This window comes from Phycodurus eques, chromosome 17 (assembly GCF_024500275.1).
Source record: "Phycodurus eques isolate BA_2022a chromosome 17, UOR_Pequ_1.1, whole genome shotgun sequence".
Lineage (NCBI taxonomy): Eukaryota > Metazoa > Chordata > Actinopteri > Syngnathiformes > Syngnathidae > Phycodurus > Phycodurus eques.
This window is the reverse complement of record NC_084541.1, coordinates 9919676-9938048: the sequence shown is the minus strand read 5'-3', so window position 1 is coordinate 9938048 and position 18373 is coordinate 9919676. Positions and strand designations below refer to the sequence as shown.

The 18373-nt window shown below is 42.4% G+C and overlaps 1 protein-coding gene across 1 annotated transcript; it reads left to right on the top strand.

The window, feature by feature from the left end:
* Window positions 1–892: 892 nt before the first annotated feature.
* Window positions 893–16461, top strand: paxbp1 (PAX3 and PAX7 binding protein 1). Its single transcript, XM_061702490.1, has 18 exons — window positions 893–1309; window positions 2786–2896; window positions 3139–3330; window positions 3802–4023; window positions 4102–4202; window positions 6449–6672; window positions 6920–7109; window positions 8995–9118; window positions 9955–10057; window positions 10123–10238; window positions 10326–10525; window positions 10606–10753; window positions 12351–12472; window positions 12977–13053; window positions 13148–13214; window positions 13716–13862; window positions 13950–14104; window positions 15861–16461. Exons 1-18 carry the CDS (start codon window positions 1006–1008, stop codon window positions 15979–15981), a joined length of 2724 nt encoding a protein of 907 aa, XP_061558474.1. The 5' UTR covers window positions 893–1005; the 3' UTR covers window positions 15982–16461.
* The last annotated feature ends 1912 nt before the right edge of the window (window positions 16462–18373 follow it).

Here is an 18373-nt window from a genome sequence, read left to right as displayed (position 1 = left end):
CCACCTCCTGCCCGATGATAGCTGAATATTTGTGATTTCAAAAAGTGAAACTCACCCATTATATAGATTCACTGCACAGTGCAAAATATTGCATGATTTTATATATATATATATATATATATATATATATATATATAAAATTGCATATAAAAATTAAAAATTCTCTCTCTATATATATATATATATAGAGAGAGATTTTTTATTTTGATGATGACAGCTAACAAAAACCCCAAATTCACCATCTCAAGAAATTATAATAATAATAATAACAGATTTTTATGATAGAAATACGTAGGAATTGGCCTTCTAAAAAGTGTGTTTCAATTTATGTACATGATACAAGTTTCCCTTTTTTAATTGAACTACTGAAATAAGTGACTTTTTCCATCCATTCATTTTCTGTAGCACTTGTCCTCATTAAGGTCATGTGAGATAGAACTTATCCCAGCTGACTTGAGCGAGAGGTGGGGTACAAACACCTGGACTGGTCGCCAGCCAATTATAGGGCACATATTGACAAACAACCGTTGACAGTCACATTCACAGCTATGGAAAGCTGAAAGTCGACTTATCAGTTTATCTTTTTCTTTCTGGCACGTGGGATCTGGAGAAATCCCATGCAACACGAAAAGCCCAAACAAGGAAGGCCGGTGCCGGGATTCAAACCCACAACCTAAAAAGTATTAGGCAGACTATTAAGTCCACTGTGCTGCCTTGACTGCAAATTTTTATCATGTCTAATGGTATAACATTAATGGTTGTGACGTACAGTACAGTTCAGCACAGCATATCCTTTTGTATCTGACTAATGCACATACTAGTTTTGAGCAGTAGGGGGAGTAATAACAATTATAGGCACTAAAACAGTCACATTTTAAGTTAACAACGAAGAAGAAAGGCACTTGACCAGAAAATGGCTTGTTAGGAGAATGGATGTCCATTCACCCGTATTTGATCGAAGTGTATCGTTAATCTAAGCATGGTTGATCACCGCTGATAACGAAAATGTTTAAAAGGATCAAACGCGCAAATTTCAGACGAAGGAACGAGTCCGACGAGGACGAGCGGGAGGAGAATGTGCAGCCGATGCTGGCGTCGACGTTGTTCGGGCCTGTTTTGGAGGAAGTCCCGTTCCTGGAGACGTCCAGCGGCAACAACAACGTTAGCTTAAGCCCCAGGAGCAATGGCTTCGGGGCAAATTTCAAAAGCCCAAAAGACGTCAGGAGAGACAAAAAAGGGAAAGAGAGCGCTCCGGTGCTCGGACCCACGAAAGGCAGTTTACTGAGTTTCGACGATGACGAAGAAGAAGGTACCGCACCGGCGTTCATTTTGGCTAGCGAACGAGCCATGTGCCGCCATTTTCCACATTGATAGCCTATTTTATTTCTACGTTATAATTATAATCTATATCAATAACAAATGCCCACAAACTATTATGTAACGGGACAATTCGTTCGACGACAGGCTGCAAAAAAAGACCACGTGACCATGGTGTGTGCTCTGTGGTTGACTACTCACAATTTCTAGACAAATCTTGTTTTAAGTGCCACCTAACTGTAAAATACTTGTTAGATGAAAAATTTCATATAATGAATCCCCGCTTATTCGTCTTTCGTTTTTCACAAAGCTTGGTATTCAATTGAAAACTTTCTGATGATTCCTTCGAGGTGGCGCCAAAGCCCAGGCTCATAGGAAAGTAGTAATTGGTGTAAGGGAAGTACAGCGGTATCGTGAAGTAAGAGTTTAATTCGTTCAGTGATCAAGCTCGTTTCTTAATTTAATAGGACTTGCATTGAAATGAATTGAAATTCTATAAATCTGTTCCGGCCCCCTCAAAACACTGCAATATAATGTTTTTTAATTGAGAAATATAACACGGTAGGCTAATGGAGAAAAAAAATGAATGTAAAGGGGAAAAAATGCTCAAGCAAACAAATGACTGGCTCATTACTGCTTGACAATTGGTATTTTTTTTATGGGTTGCGATGTGGGACACGCCAGCATCCTTGCACTTCTGGTGCATTTTTCTCCAAATGTAAGATCCTGCCGGCACGGTGGGCGACTGGTTGGCACATGTGCCTCACAGTTCTGGGGCCTGGGGTTCAAATCCCGGTCCCCCTGTCTGGAGTTTGCATGTTCTCCCTGTGCCTGGGTGGGTTTTCTCCGGGCACTCCGGTTTCCTCCCACATCCCAAAATCATGCGTGGTAGGTTGATTGAAGACTCTAAATTGGCCGTAGGTGTGAATGTGAGTCTGAATGGTTGTTTGTCTCTATTTGCCCTGCGCTTGGCTGGCGACCGGTTCGGGGTGTACCCCGCCCCTCGGCCGAAGATAGCTGGGATAGGCTCCTGCAGCCTGCTACCCGAGTGAGCATAAGTGGTAAAGAAAATGGATGGATATAAGATGCTTTTGAAATTATAGTATTTTCTGCTTGTTGCTTGTGATATTTTTACCATGGAAAACTATTGATATAGGCCGCTGTAAACATTTGAGGGAGCATCAGTTACGTTTGTTTGGTATTTGGGGCAGGGCTCAGTCTGTATCTCCAGGAAACAATCGGGGAATACTTTATTTTACATTTATAACCATTTAAATACATATAAAAATATCTCCCCTAACAATACAAATAGTTATTTCTTCTTTATAACATTACACCAAAAGTAATAAATAACTCACCTGTCTGACGATGAACAAGATTGCATCAGATTTGGGAAACTTTCTGAACTGTCTTCTCCTTTTGTTGCGACATGATTACATGGGATGGGACCCAACATGACTACGAACAGAAGGACCAGAGGTCTTCCGAGTGAAGAAGTCCAATCACAGCAAGAAAATAGTCAAGCAGCTGAAGAAAGAGTACAAGGAGGACTTGGAAAAGGGTGGTGTCGTTAAAACAGGTGGGGGAAGTCAACAGCATTACACGATTTGCACCATTTACTGACACTACGTTCACTGAAAAGTCAAGGAAAATGTGACAATATGAATATACTTATTGGCTGGATGTCAAGCACTATTTGGCCAGTCAAGAGCCTAAAATGGTGCAGCACGGTAACCTGTAGTGGTTAGCACATCTGTTTCTGCGTCTTTTTTTAAATGCAGTACATTGTCCATTTAACTCATCTCTCCCTGTGCTCCATAGAAGCGGTGCCTCAACCTGTCGTTGCCGTCAAAGAAGAAGTGGTCAGCAAAGTGGGCAGTGAGCATGGTGAGGAAGAAATGGAGGTTGACAGTGCTGACGAGGCGAAAGGCAGTCAAGTACAGAAGAGCAGCAGCAGCAACAACACTGGAGCCACTTTCAACACGCTCTCCTCCCTCAGTACTCTGAGACCTGGTACCATGTTGCTTCATATGTTTAACTATTGGCCTTTTTTCAAGTGCAACAAATTATTTCATAGAATTTTTTTGTGTGTAGTTCATACCAACATATGCCAATCGGTGCACCAATACTGTGTGGACATGCAACAGTGACTAGATAATGCCTTTATTATCTTCCCTGGTAGAAACGCACATACACACAGAATCAATGCAAAGTTAATTGCAAAACTGAATAATGGCGTTCCATGAGTCCGTATTCGCCCGTGCAGAGCGTACCGAACAGTCCTCTATTTTACCGAGTACGCTCCAAACCCAAGTACAAATAGGTAGTTATGTTTAATTGGCGTTAGGATTATGAGGGAGTCCTTGAAAATAATTCTCCCCTGTTCGGGGTTCGTGGACCCAAGAAGTTTGAGAACCAATGCTCTATTGTACTGTTTCCATCATTCAACTACATTTCCTATTCGGTACCTATGTGTTCCTTTAGGTGAGATCCCTGATGCAGCATTCATTCATGCTGCCAGAAAGCGGCGACAGCTAGCCAGAGAGCTGGGGGGAGACGCCCCACTTGTGGAGACGGAAACCCCCAAGAAACGTCAGACGCAAGAAGACCAGGACGGCAGCGACGACGAAGACCAGGAAGAGAAGAGGATCCGCTTCAGTGGTGTGCGGAACAAAACCCAGAGGCAAAAGATCGCTGAAGAGATCGGTACGTCACCTCACGAGACGTGTTTGGCCTCCGTCTTGTGCTGCCGTTGTGGCGTGACTGTTGGTTGCGTGCGTGCAGGTATTGAGGGGAGCGACGATGAGGCGCTGGATACGGGTCACGATGAAGAGTTGAGCCGGTGGGAGCAGGAGCAGATCAGGAAAGGGATCAGCATACCACAGGTGAGTAGCCACACACAGCTCCTTCCTGAACGGCAAAACCTTTTTGAAGCAGTTGTTCTATCCTGTGATGCAATAGTGGCGGTCAAGAAAATACTATGGATATTTTCGACTGTACATGATATCAGGTTTTTCAACTCAAGACCCAAATTTTAAATTGTGGTTTCTGTCCCAGGGTATGGTCTTCGAGAAAATCTAATATATCAGACCATTGACATTTAAACTAATTGTTATGAACAAAATCAAGAGCTCGATGAAATTTGCTTGATGATCAATAGAAATCCAGTGGAACATTTAATGTGGGAAAAGTTTAAGGATGTTGGTCGACCTCCAATATATTTGGATTTTGAAACATTATATGACTCCATGTACTCTGTTCTCTGGTCAAACTGTACAGGCAGCGTCTTAAGTAACTTAACATTTTCAACTGTCTAATCAAGAAACTTGAAGAAAAATGGAGACTCAAAACATTCAGTTTTAACTTTAATGAATGCATAATGCAAAGATTAGTGGCAGATGTTCTGTTTTGTTTTTTACATTCTTATCACGAATGCTGCTGTGTGTATGCCACTTTCTTCACATGCAGTTGTGCTCATAAGTTTACATACCCTGGCAGAATTTATGATTTCTTGGCCATTTTTCAGAGAATATGAATGAAAAAAACTTTTCTTTCACTCATGGTTAGTGCTTGGATGAAGCCATACCCTTGAGATTTAGGCCTGATAACATGCACACAAGTTGACACAGATGGGTTTGAATGGCTACTAAAGGTAACCATCCACACCTGTGATTTGTCTGCTTGTAATCAGTGTGTGGCTAAAGGTTCGGTGAGTTTCTGGGCTCCTGAGAGACACTTGCACTGACAACTCTGGATTCTGAGTCATGGGGAAAGCAAAGGAATTGTCAAAAGATCTGCACGGAAAGGGTAACTGACATGTATAAAACAGGAAAGTGATATAAGAACATATCCAAGGAACTGAGAATGCCAATCAGCAGTGTTCAAACTCTAATTAAGAAGTGGAAAATGAGAGATTTTGTTGAAACCAAACCACAATCAGGTCAACCAACAAAAATTTCTGCCACAACTGCCAGGAAAATTGTTCGAGATGCAAAGAAAGATCCGCAGATGACTTCAGCTAATATACAGGACTCTCTGGGGGGAAAAAAAAAAAAGTTGGTCTGGATGTTTCAAGATGCACAATAAGGAGGCACTTGGTCGAGTTGCCAGAAGAAAGCCATTGCTACACCAATGTCATAAAAAAAAATCACATTTATAACAAACAACAAAGAAAAGCCTCAAAACTTCTGGAAGAAAATCATTTGGCGTGATGAGACCAAAATGTAACTTTTTGGCCACAACCATAAACGTTACATTTGGAGAGGAGTCAACAAGGCCTATGATGAAAGGTACACCATTCCTACTGTGAAACATGGAGGTGGATCGCTGATGTTTTGGGGATCTGTGAGCAACAAAGGCACTGGAAACTTGGTCAAAATTGATGGTAAGATGAATGCAGCATGTTATCAAAAAAATACTTGCGGGAAATTTTATTCAAATTCATCAGCCCGAAAGCTGCGCATGGGACATACTTGGATATTCCAACATGATAATGATCCAAAACACAAAGCCAATTTGACCTGTCATTGGCTACAGCAGAATAAAGTGAAGGGTCTGGAGTTGCCATCTCAGTCTCCTGGCTGAAATATCATTGAACCACTCTGGGGAGATCTCAAGTTTGCAGTTCATACAAAACAGCCCAAGACTTTACAGGAACTGGGGGCCTTTTGCCAAGAAGAATGGGTAGTTTACCATCAGAGAAAATAAAGAGCCTCATCCACAACTACCACAAAAGACTCCAAGCTGTCATAGATATTAAAGGGGGGGGCAATAAAAACTGGGGTATGTAAACTTTTGATCAGGGTCATTTGTGTAGTTTCTGATGTCATTATGATTTTAAAAAGCGTAAACACAGTTGTTTGATAATAAATGGCTTCACCCAAGCACTAACCATGAGTTAAAGAAAAGCTTTTGTGTTATCATTCATATTCTCTGAAAAATGGCCAAGAAATCATAAATTCTGCCAGTGTATGTAAACTTATGAGCACAACTGTAACTACCTCTTTATAGTTTATTTTACATGATTAACAATGATGTATTAATCTGTACTCAATAAATTCTATCCATCCCGAAGTCATGGTGACACTGGCATCAGTCACAGTGACCACGTCGTCTTGTCTCTCCTGAACAGGTCCCAAGCAGCCAACCGGAGGACACCACAGCCTACTACCAGAACAGCTACGATACTCAGCCTTACGGAACTGGCTACAATATGCCTTTCACCTTCAGCGTGGTGCCACCGCACTCCAGCAAGCACCCTGGCCAGGCAGACAGCGCTTCGGCTCACTTCGGGCTCTCTGTTAGTGACTTAGCCCCAGTGTCCATTGATCTGGTAAAGAAACGCCTGCAGGATAGGTAGGTCATGTAGAAGACCAGCCTTGTCATGTTGGCCGCTGCCTTCTCTGTGCTGTGGTCTCAGAGACCCCGTAAAGCTGCATACAGAGCTAACCGCATACTCTGCTTTGGTCAGAAATTATTTAGAATTCCCACAACTGCATTTGAGACTTCTGTTTTGTCTAATTATGCACTTGAAAGCAATTGGCCACGTAACCTACTTCCTACTCCCGTTTTTTTTCTCCTCCTGGTCATTATGTGTCCGCAGGCTCGGTCATATGCGTACAGGCCACAACGCCAACGTTAATCGCTTCACAGAGATCCAGGAAGATCTAGCTGCCTCAGAGAGCGCCATACTGCAGCTGGACGGCTCGTCCAATGACAATGCAGATCAATATCAATTCTTGCAAGAGATGCGAGGGTATGTTGGAGACTTGCTTGAGTGTTTCGGTGAAAAGGTAAGGGAGATTGTTATCTGCTCTTAGCTGTTTTGTGTCTTTGCAATCTGAGCACATGATGATTTTGAATGATTAAGTGACCAAAAAAGGATTTTATTACAAAAGGAATTTACAAGTTACTCAATATACTTAAGAAAAACATGGTCAGTGTTATACATGTTTTTGTGGTACTAACATTAGCCTCTTTTACACAAAGATCCCCCAAAATTGGGGCATCATAGTTATAGAGCACCTGGCATTTATCCGCATTTCCCTTTTACACACAACCCAGCAAAAGAGAGAAATTGCTGTAACCGTGTGCCCTTTCACACATAATTAGATACGTGTTAGAGAGTCAGCCTCACAGTTCTGAGGACCCGGGTTCAATCTCCGGCCCCGCCTGTGTGGAGTTTGCATGTTCTCCCCGTGCCTGCGTGGGTTTTCTCCGGGCACTCCGGTTTCCTCCCACATCCCAAAAACATGCATGAATTGGAGACTCTAAATTGCCCGTAGGTGTGAATGTGAGTGCGGATGGTTGTTTGTATGTATGTGCCCTGTGATTGGCTGGCAACCAGTTCAGGGTGTACCCCGCCTCCTGCCCGATGACAGCTGGGATAGGCTCAAGCACGCCCGCGACCCTCGTGAGGAGAAGCGGCTCAGAAAATGGATGGATGGATGGATGGATGGATGGATGATATCAGTGTCTGTTGTGACGCATACAATGCTTGTTTAAAAAAAAAAAAAAAAAAAAGTGTTCAACTCAACAGGGTGGGGGAAGTGAGATGTCAAACTAAACATTTCTGGCCTGACATTTTCTTGCACATGGCTCTGACATCCCAAAATGTGGAAAATTGTCGGGTTAACTTTAGTGTTAACACAGCATAGCATCAGGGGAAAAGGCGGAAAAATTTGCAGTTTTTCAGCAGTGTAAAAGGGGCTATACGAGGTCCTCTGTTTACGACGGTCCTGACATAGAACACTTCAGTTATGCCGTACCCACTATTTTTCCTTTGATTGATTTACATTATTTTTCATACTCATTAGTGGCAACTATGACTTTACCCCCGCTTATTGACAGACTACAGCAAGTTCCAACTTGTGTAAAATTCAGGTTACCTTGCTCCCATAGAAGCGGAACTAATCTTAAACCGAGGACCCCTGTATTGTCTTTAATCAACTCAACTTTATTTCTAGAGCACTTTGACAACAACTTCTGCTGCAACAAAGTGCTGTACATGGACCACTAATCATTACAATAATAACTAAATAAAATATTATTTTCTAATTCAAATACAGCTCCCTTTACATTTGCATTTAGCTTGCAGGAGTTTTATACCCTCTTATTGCACATGTGTGAAGCTGTTAGTTGAGAGAGTGTACATAGTCACTACTCTTTTACAGTACATATAGTTGGAATCGATAGTTTGCATGTGTAAGTGTAAACAAAGTGAATATAATACAAAATGGTGCTACATAATTGCAACACATCATATATGATTGTATTTGCTGGTTTGTAAATGCATGTTTAAAAGTTGGTCTTGCAGCACTCACTACATGGCACAACCTACATCTTTTAAACTCATGAATGTTTGTTTTGATTCTAGGTCATTGCACTTAACGTAGTGATGAGCGTGGAATAGGAACCAACCTTACTCTATCACTGTAAATGGATCCCTTTAGGTATACCAGAATATTGTGCGTGTCAGGTAAAAGCACATCGGTCCTTTTGCTGTAATTCACAGCGTTGGCAAGTTATTTGCTTTTACCCCACACTGTTACTATTCCAGCTCCACTGTTAAGTTGCACGTCGCAATCCTCCACTCCCTCACAGCAGCGAGGCGTTCCTGTGACTCGGAGCCCTGCTTTTGTGTGGTTCAGAGGTCACAGAAGGCGTCGTATGTTTCAGGTACCTGCCATCGAGGAGCTGGAGGCTGCCATGCACCAGTTACTAAGGCAACGGGCCTCGCGACTCGTCCAGAGAAGACAGGATGATATAAAAGATGAATCGGCGGAGTTTGCAAGCCTTTCAAGTCAGTCCATCTATAAGGTTTTTATGATTCATTCGAACGGCCTCGTTAGTTCTGTGTGTGGGCGAGCTCTGTGTCTGTATGGTTGGGATTTACACCACCCCCCACCCTCCCACCCTTTAAATAGTGTGAGCTGTCTTGGATTTGTGTGAGTGAACATGTATATATGAGAAAAATGTATCATCTGGTTTTGCACGACCGAATCTGGCTGTCAGCGGGATGCCAGTAAAGTCACTTGGTTAAAAGGTGACAAAAGTTATCTTGTGACCTCTATGGGTGTAACAAATATGTTGCAGGCAGGTAAGTGAAAAGGAATTGAGTAATCAATACAAATGAGGGATGGACATAAGAGTAAATGAATAGTATTGATTCTGTCTTTTGGGTGGAATTGATTTACTGGGGGTCCTCAGTTTACAATGCTATATTTACTATGACTTTATTTACTACTCAACCACGGACTCCCTGTAATGAGCCCATAATGAAAATGGTATGCACTACTTGGCTGTCACCAGAAGCTGTGCTGTTGCTTTAGTCTTTACTAATTTGCTGCCTAAAGAATACAAGTCATCTGCATTATTTTTCAGCTTGATTTTCTGCCATCTAAAATAATTATTGATTGTTCATTTTCCTCATGGTCAAATGCACATCCCAAGTACAAAGATATGGATTTGTAACAAATATATTATTGTTGGAAGCAGTTATTAGATGAGTATCTTATGGCATGATGATAAAACTGAGTCAATATCAATCAAATGTTTAGTAATGTTAATGTGCGGTGAAGCTATAGGGTGATGTCATAATAACACAACTGGCCCTCACATGGCTCTTGTCTCTTGCAGATAAAGCTGTCATGGCTCCCAATCTGGACTCGTTCGGTCGTGACCGCACGTTGCATCAAGAGAGCAGTCGCCAGAGGAGGATAGCAGAAAGAGAGGCCCGACGGTAAGAAAAAATAAAAAAAGGTTTAGTCTGAACCCACCATCTCATGCTGTTCTTAATTTTGTCAGAGCTCGGCGGCGTCAAGCGCGAGAGCAGAACGGAAAGTGGGCAGAGCACAAAGAAGGCTTGTCGTCTGATGACGAGGAGACGTCAACGGACATCACCAGCTTTAGCATGGAGCACGGTATTAAAAGTTGCATTGATAAGACGCGACAAATTGTTGGCGATCAAACGTAAATTCATTCAGATACGCAAACGTCCTCCCTTCCAGATCGTATCACTAGAGAATGTAAGAAAGTGTTTGAGGATGTGGTGGAGGACTTTCATTCCCTGGACTACATCAAATCCCAATTTGAAGTGTGGAGGAGTGACTACCCTGAGTGCTACAAAGATGCTTACATCGGCCTCTGTCTGCCCAAACTCTTCAGCCCTCTTGTTCGACTCCAGCTCATCACATGGAACCCTCTTGAGGCAAGGCCTGTTCTTGACTTAGGTTTTAAACTTGGCAATGAACAAAATCTGAAACCCACTCTTCTTCTGCTTCTCTCCAGGGGCAATGTGCAAATTTTGAATACATGCTCTGGTTTGAGTCTCTGCTTTTTTACGGTTTTGAGGAGCACAGCGCATTGCAAAAAGGAGACAGCGACATTGGCCTACTCCCGGCCATTGTTGAGAAGGTCGTCCTCACCAAACTAACAGGTATCGACACTAACAAATACATTGGATACCCAAAGTTCAGATACCTTAATGGTCATAAAATTTGGAAACCAAACAAAACTTTCTGGAAAATATTCCCAACGTTTTTTGAGCCAAGACAATTATTTGACATTAGAAGAATCTCACAGCACACCACCAAACTAAAAGTTTATATACTGAAATAATGATCTTGTTTCAATTTACTCACAAATTTAATTACTCTGTGTGAAATCTGGGCCTGTTTGAACACAAAGCCATTATGTTGTATGAATGGCAACATTCTTCCATCGAGTGGAAGATGTAATTGTTCTGCCTTTTACTAAAAGTCTTTGGTACGTAACAGTGGAAGGCAACGAAATTATGAAGCAATGTGTGATGATGAGGCTTTACACGATCAGGGTTTTTGGGGCCTATCAGTGAGTTTAAAAAACTGATCACAAGATGGAGCAATTTGTCTATTTAAATGACTTGTTCATTGACTGTATATACTTGTGTACTGTATACTGAGTATCTACAAAAGTACTCTCTATTCAGGTCATGTATTCTAATCAGTCAGGTCAAACTAACATTACAACATGACACAAATGATGGGTGCTAAACTTACTGTAATTAAATGACATTATTATAATTAAATCTCACACACCAAAACCTTAGAGCATGATTCGACAGACAGCTGGCATGTTTACCTACAACCGTTAGTGCTCGCGCTAGCTTGCTAGGCTACATAAAGTTTTGTTGTCTGCTTGTGAGCGGTATCGTATTAAAAGTACGTGAACATACCTCAAGCAATCCTTGAATTAAAGTTCTCTCCCGAGCACCAGTGACCGCCAGCACATGTTTTTTTCCCCCCATTTTATTCTTATAATACACACGGCGCGATCATTGTTGTTGTCGTCGCCATGGTAACGAGTGTATCCGGTTCTGTTTGAGTTGACAAGATAAAGCCCAGTGATCGTAAAAGACTGGATGCGGTTGTATCAAAATACAATATTTTATTGCAGCAGTCTGACATAGTACAATCGTGAAAGACCAAATGTCGTGTGTTGTCTGTCCCACACGGCCGATGTTTTTTTTTTTTTTTGTCAGTTATTTACAGTTCTATGTCAAACAACACGCGACAAGGCTAAAAATAAACTAACTTTATAGTCAACTATACTGTACACGATGGCAGCGCGGAGTAAATGTCTTTTGCGGAGCATTGATCGGATCGGCAAATTATGACATCAGCATAACATGCTAATTATTGGCCGATACCGATCAAACCGATGATCGGTGTAAAGTCTAGTGATGATGACCAAAGAACCAAAAATAGGACGACAGTAGTGGTACTGAGGTCTCTGTCCTGGCTGCTCAGTACAATATGGTTGAAACGACAATGAGTAAACTTAAATACTAAAATATTAGCAGCTCTTTTTCTATACTTATCACTGCATCTGCCACGTGTTATTAATTAGTTTTTACAGTTGTATTTAAAAAAACATGTAAACTCGCCTTCAGCAATATTAACTTGTACTAGAACGGTGTTTGACCTTTTAAGGTTCCACTTTAACTGTTAGCCATAGCAATGCTGCCCACTAAAAGTGTTTGTTTGTGCGCACAGTGTTGTCCGAACAAGCGTGGGACCCGCTGTCAAACAGTCAGACAGCACGGCTGGTGGGCTTTATTCGCAGGCTGATAAAAGGTTACCCAACTGTGCTGCATGGGGACAACCAGTACACACGGGTAAGGCCTACTTTCAACACCACCTTCATGTAGATCAGTGCTTCTCAATTGTTTTCTGTTATGAGGACCCCCCCCCCCCCCGAAGAAGGAAAAAATTTGCGAGTACACCTCTAGATAACATTATATGTAAAGGATAATCTAATCTAATTCTTATAAACATTGAAGAAGGTACAAAAGAAAGATATAGATTAATTTACAATAAAGAATACATTTATTAGTTGCTTTCAGTCTGTAACAGATAAAAGTGCATCAATTTCACTGAAATAGAAAACAGCGAGACCGAGAGCACCACTGCCATCTACTGCAGCGGATGTGCAATTACACTTTATTCTAGTATGGCAAAACATGTTCTTCGGGGTCTCACACGCCCCCCACGGCATCGCAAAGCGACCCCCCCCACCGGGGGGTCCCGCCCCACTATTTGAGAAGCACTGATGTAGATAGTCTTCGTTTTAATTCTGTTACAAGCATTCTAAATCAATTCTGTATTTTTTCATTCGTCAGGAGTTGTTGAGAACAGTCGTCATGCGGGTGCGGCGGACACTGGATGAAGATGTCTTCCAACCCCTCTACCCCAAAAAGTATGCTGCACTATTGCTTAAAATGGGTCGTTATTTACCTCAGACCTATGACAATTATATATCTCACGATTATTGTGGTTTTGCTCTTGCTCAGTTTGCTGGAAAACAAAAACGGTGGTCCCTATTTATTCTACCAGAGGCAGTTCTGGACTTGTGTGAAGGTTTGTAGATAATCCTTTGCCTATTTGCAGTTCGGGAATCACAAATGTACTTATTGACATTCTTTTTTCTGAGGATCCTGTTTTCAGCTGTTAGTGGAAAAAATTGCCTTTGTCTTATTTTTGTGCTCTTTCCGCCTTAAGATGCCACAATATAACACCAAAGCCCTGTCTATTAGGAAAGTAGTCATTTGTGTCAAGAAAGTATTATTGAACTGATGCATCTTGACTGAGAGAGAACGATAACGTTAAGCCTGGGTTGTTAGTGGACATCCTGGAGGTGTGCATGTATTTTTTCAAAATCAAATTCTCTGCAAGCCATTTGTTTTTTAGGGTAATGTAAGAAGATTCTGAAATGATAGTTTGGCATATTTATAGTTTAAATTGTTAGTTATTTAAATTGTTATTATAGGCAATTCTAAATATTTTTTGGGTACTGTGTCTGTGGGGGGGTTTCTTTACTTTGGAATGCGCTATGATAGTATGACTGTCCTCTCTCCTTAGCTGTTAAGAAACATCTTGCAATGGGAGGGGATTGTCTCCACTTCCTGTCTAAAGGACCTGGCTTTAGACAGCACTTTGAATAGGTATATCCTCTCCGCGTTGCAGACCACTGACCCCAGTGAGGACAATGTTCACAAGTCCCAGAAGGTAGATGTGTCATTTTTGGGGGGGGTTAGTCCCCAGGTGTTGCGGTCAGGTCCTCAACTCTCTCTCACTCTTCTGGCTTTTTCTCAGGTGGTGGACTGTTTGCCTATGCAATGGTTCACTGGGCTTAAGGGCCAGCAGACACTGCCTCAGTTGGAGCCGCTGTGTCGCTACCTCGTCCATTTGGCCAACTCATTATACCGCGGCAGCTTGGGCACGTCCGATATCGAGCGACGTGTGACCAAGTAAGACCCCGTACGGCTTCCGAAGTAGTGTATTCAAGTTAAGCCCCGTTTTCAAGTACAGTTGTGCCTTGACTTACATTGGGAGGAAAAAGTGTGTGAAGCCTTTGGAATTTCTTAAATTTCTGCATGCCTCGGGGTTCTTTATAACCATTATCAACATAAAAGGCAATGTGTGTGGAACTAACCCAATTGACTTAATATTCATTGATTTAGCTAAAAGTAAAATATAGTATTGTTATAATAGCTATTTGTGACTGTTTTATCATGTCAAATGATTTATGTGCAAGTTTTAACTTGACGTCCTGTTTTAAGCTTGAGGACTTTTATTTTGAAGGGCATGCTCCGGAACTCAGCATTTTAGCATGAAAAGTAACTTCATAAGACACCGGTGAATTTTGAAAACGAAAGTAAACTTAGACAAGAAAAAGAGAAATAAATAGAACCAAATACTTTAAAACATTGATTCCTTTACTGACCCACCGATGAGGCACAAGGTTAGTTTTTGTGAGATGTTTGTGAATTTCGTCCCAATTCATGGTGATGTAAAGTTGCTAGTTTGACCTTTTGAAGTTTTAGGTCAATGTTAAGCTTATTTTTTATTTATTTTTTTTCTGTCATGGGCTCTTACGATGGTTTGAAGACCAAAAGAAACGCTAAAAAGGATCAGTGCAAAAGTGCAACTCACTGTTTAATTTCTTAGCGCCCACAATGTTGATATACCGTATTTTCGCGACCATAAGGTGCACTGTATTAAAAGGCGCAGTCTCTGTTTTTGTATTTAACACATACATAAGGCGCACCGTATTATTGGACGCAGGCATGGTAAAAGATACGCTAGCTTAAAACATAAGATAGCATGCATGCATGTATATAAAAAGGCAGTGGGAGCAAAACTGAGTTTGGTTGTACTTTTATTGAAGTATTTAACAATGTACTCACGTTATTTTGGTTGGGCAAGTTCTTCATCAAACATGCCAGGTTCCCTCTCGTCATTGAGTCAGTCTCGTTGCCGGGGGGCTGTTCAGCAATGATGCCGTTTTCCTGCTTCCTCCACTTGCGAAACATGGATTCGTTGATCTTGAATTCTCTCGCGGCGGCGGCTGCTCGATTCGCATGTTCCTCCGCGTAACTGATAGCTTGCAGTTTAAACTGTGCTTCGTAAGCGTGTCTCTTCGTAGGTGCCATTTTCGGGGGTCCTTAGCCAAACCAATTTTGTTTTGTACAATACACATACCGGAACTATATACCTACTGGGGGTGTGCCTTTAGCGTCCTCTTTCAGGCGCACCCTTTCACGTCCGCATGGTGTCATCAGTCACGTCCGCCTTTCCTCTATAAGCAGCGTGTCGGCAGAAAATGCTCCCAGTCAGTCAGGCGGAGCCCTCACCAAAGTCACATTATAACATTTACAGATTTTGGAACTCTGTGCACACATAAGGCGTGCCGCATTATAAGGCGCCCCGTCCATTTTGGAGAAAATTTTAAGACTTTTTTTTAAGTGCGCCTTATGGTCGTGTAAATACGGTAGATGTATTTTATTGTTTGACTCACCCAATTTGACTTGCCTGAAGTCTAAGACTAAGTGTACTGTTGATGGAAATAGAATGGCTAAAAGTTGAGAAGGGTACCAAACTAACATCCATTTGCTATTGAAGCCTACTGTATACTGTAATAATATTCTTGGCAGTCTTCTTGGATAAAGCTTCAACATATATTGCATCATCATGTCACATTGACGCCGTCATTTGTGCCCACAGGGATCAGGTGAAAGAGATCATAAAGATGCTGGTGCACATGAAGGCTGTGGACCACATCATCGCCGTAGCAGCTGAGCAAGGCATTAAAGATATTAAGTCTCTGTTGGAAACCAAGTCCTAGACAGAGGCTCGGCAGCACAGACGACTTCTCCTCCATTGCTGCATTTGACTCCTCACTAAATTGGACTCTGGGCTAAAGTTTGCATACTGAATAAAACACCTGTGTAAATATTGTGAATAATGTATAGAAAGGTTTTTGTCTTCATGCACTTGTCTAATACTCCTGTATGAACCAGTTGAACAAACACTGACTACATGCCAACAATTTTCATTATGTATTTGGAATTTTGAACTTAAAATCAAAAGATAAAACAGGCTTAAAAAATAGTTCGTACTGAGTGATGTAAAAACTGCCTTGATATTCTTCTAATTTCCACTGTGCTAAAAGTGACTTCTTGCTGCACCACACACAAAGAATCCTCACCAGCACTGACTGTACACACCACATGTCAAACAGTTGTAGTCTTTTTTTGTTTTGTGTTATCGTTTGTTTGCTTGCGAATAAAGTACTGTATCCTTGCTGGTTGGCTACCAGTATTCAGACTGAGTGATTTTGAGATTTTATCCACTACATTGACTTTCACTATGGTCAGTGATTCCCAACAACTGCCAAGAGAGCAGTAGGTTTGTCTTGGGAAATTTCACATTTTGTGAAAATTATTTACTACAAATTGTGTATGCCAGTGACATGGTAACAGAACTGAATCTTGCAGCAGAATTTCATGTAAATGTGTGCATTGGCTCAATGTATTTTGGAAAACGCTGACTTAGTGTATATAAAAAGTACACCCTGTTCGAATGCCAGGTTTTTGTGAAAAATTAAATTTTTCAGTTTTCCCACCATTCATTTGACTAATAACCTATACATCTCAATTGGAAAAAGTAAATCTTTTTGAGAGGGCAAGTAAAAACTGAGATTTTGTGCTTGCACAGGTTTTCACACACGCATAACAAGAGATGTTAAGAATTTAGTAATCACATTAAACGCATGTTAAATATGAGTCAGGACACACCTGTCACTAAAGTGCCGCTGATTAACCCTTAATAAAGTTCAGATGGTCTAATAGGCTTTTCCTGACCCCTAATAAAGTTTTGATGTTCTAGTAGGCTTTTGATTAATTTGTTGTTGTCACGGCTTTACAGCACAATAGTCTGCAGAGGAGACCTTCCACAGCATCAGAGGAATTTCATTGTTCAAATTTATCAAACAACAGAAGGGTACACAATAATTTCCAAAGGAATCCATCCATCCATCTTCTACCCCTTATCCGAGTTCGGGTCACCGGGGCAGTAGCTTTAGCAGGGACGCCCAGACTTCCCTCTCCCCAGCCACTTCATCCAGCTTTTCCGGGGTGTTCCCAGGCCAGTCGAAAGACGTAGTCACTCAAGCGTGTCCTGGGTCGTCCCCAGCGTCTGTGCCCGGAACACCTCAGCAGGGAGGTGTCCAGGAGGCATCCGAATCAGATGCCCCAGTCACCTCATCTGGCTCCTCTCTATGTGGAGGAGCAGCGGCTCTACTTTGAAATCCTCCCGGATGACCGAGCTTCTCACCCTATCTCTAAGGGAGAGCCCGGACACCCTGCGGAGGAAGCTCATTTCGGTCGCTTGTATTGTGTTCTTCGTCACGTATTGTGTTCTTCGTCACGACCCACAGCTCGTGACCATAGGTGAGGGTAGTAACATAGATCAACCGGTAAATTGAGAGCTTCGCCTTTCCAAACTCTGACTCCGGTCGTACAGGGACCGAACAGCGCGTATCAGGGGGTTCGGTACCCCCCGAGGGACACGGTCGAACGCCTTCTCCAAGTCCACAAAACACGTGTAGACTGGCTGGGCGAACTCCCACGCACCCTCGAGGACCCTGCCGAGGGTGTAGAGCTGGTCCACTGTTCCACGGCCAGGACGAAAACCACACTGCTCCTCCTGGACCTGAGAATCGACTTCCCGACGGACCCTCCTCTCCAGCACCCCTGAATAGACCTTACCAGGGAGGCTGAAGAGTGTGATCCTTTTTAACCACCTTGGTGACCTCAACCTCAGAGATAGGAGAGCCCACCTCAGAGAACCCAGACTCTGCTTCCTCATGGGAAGGCGTGTTGGTGGAATTGAGGAGGTCTTCAAAGTATTCTCCCCACCGACTCACAACGTCCCGAGTCGAGGTCAGCAGCGCCCCATCCCCACTATACACAGTGTTGATGGTACACTGCTTTCCCCTCCTGAGACGCTGGATGGTGGACCAGAATTTCCTCGAAGCTGTCCGAACTCCTCCCATGCCCGAGTTTTTGCTTCAGCGACCACCAAAGCTGCATTCCGCTTGGCCAGCCGGTACCCATCAGCTGCCTCAGGAGTCTCACAGGCCAAAAAAGCCCGATAGGACTCCTTCTTCAGCTTGACTGCATCCCTCACCGTTGGTGTCCACCAACAGGTTCGGGGATTGCCGCCATGACAGACAC

Bases quoted from the DNA above. Each gene is read 5' to 3' on its own strand.
- paxbp1 (XM_061702490.1), top strand. From the start codon at position 1,006: ATGTTTAAAAGGATCAAACGCGCAAATTTCAGACGAAGGAACGAGTCC. The intron at 6,673-6,919 runs GTAGGTCATGTA...ATGTGTCCGCAG, and splicing joins AAGAAACGCCTGCAGGATAG to GCTCGGTCATATGCGTACAG. The intron at 10,526-10,605 runs GCAAGGCCTGTT...GCTTCTCTCCAG, and splicing joins TCACATGGAACCCTCTTGAG to GGGCAATGTGCAAATTTTGA.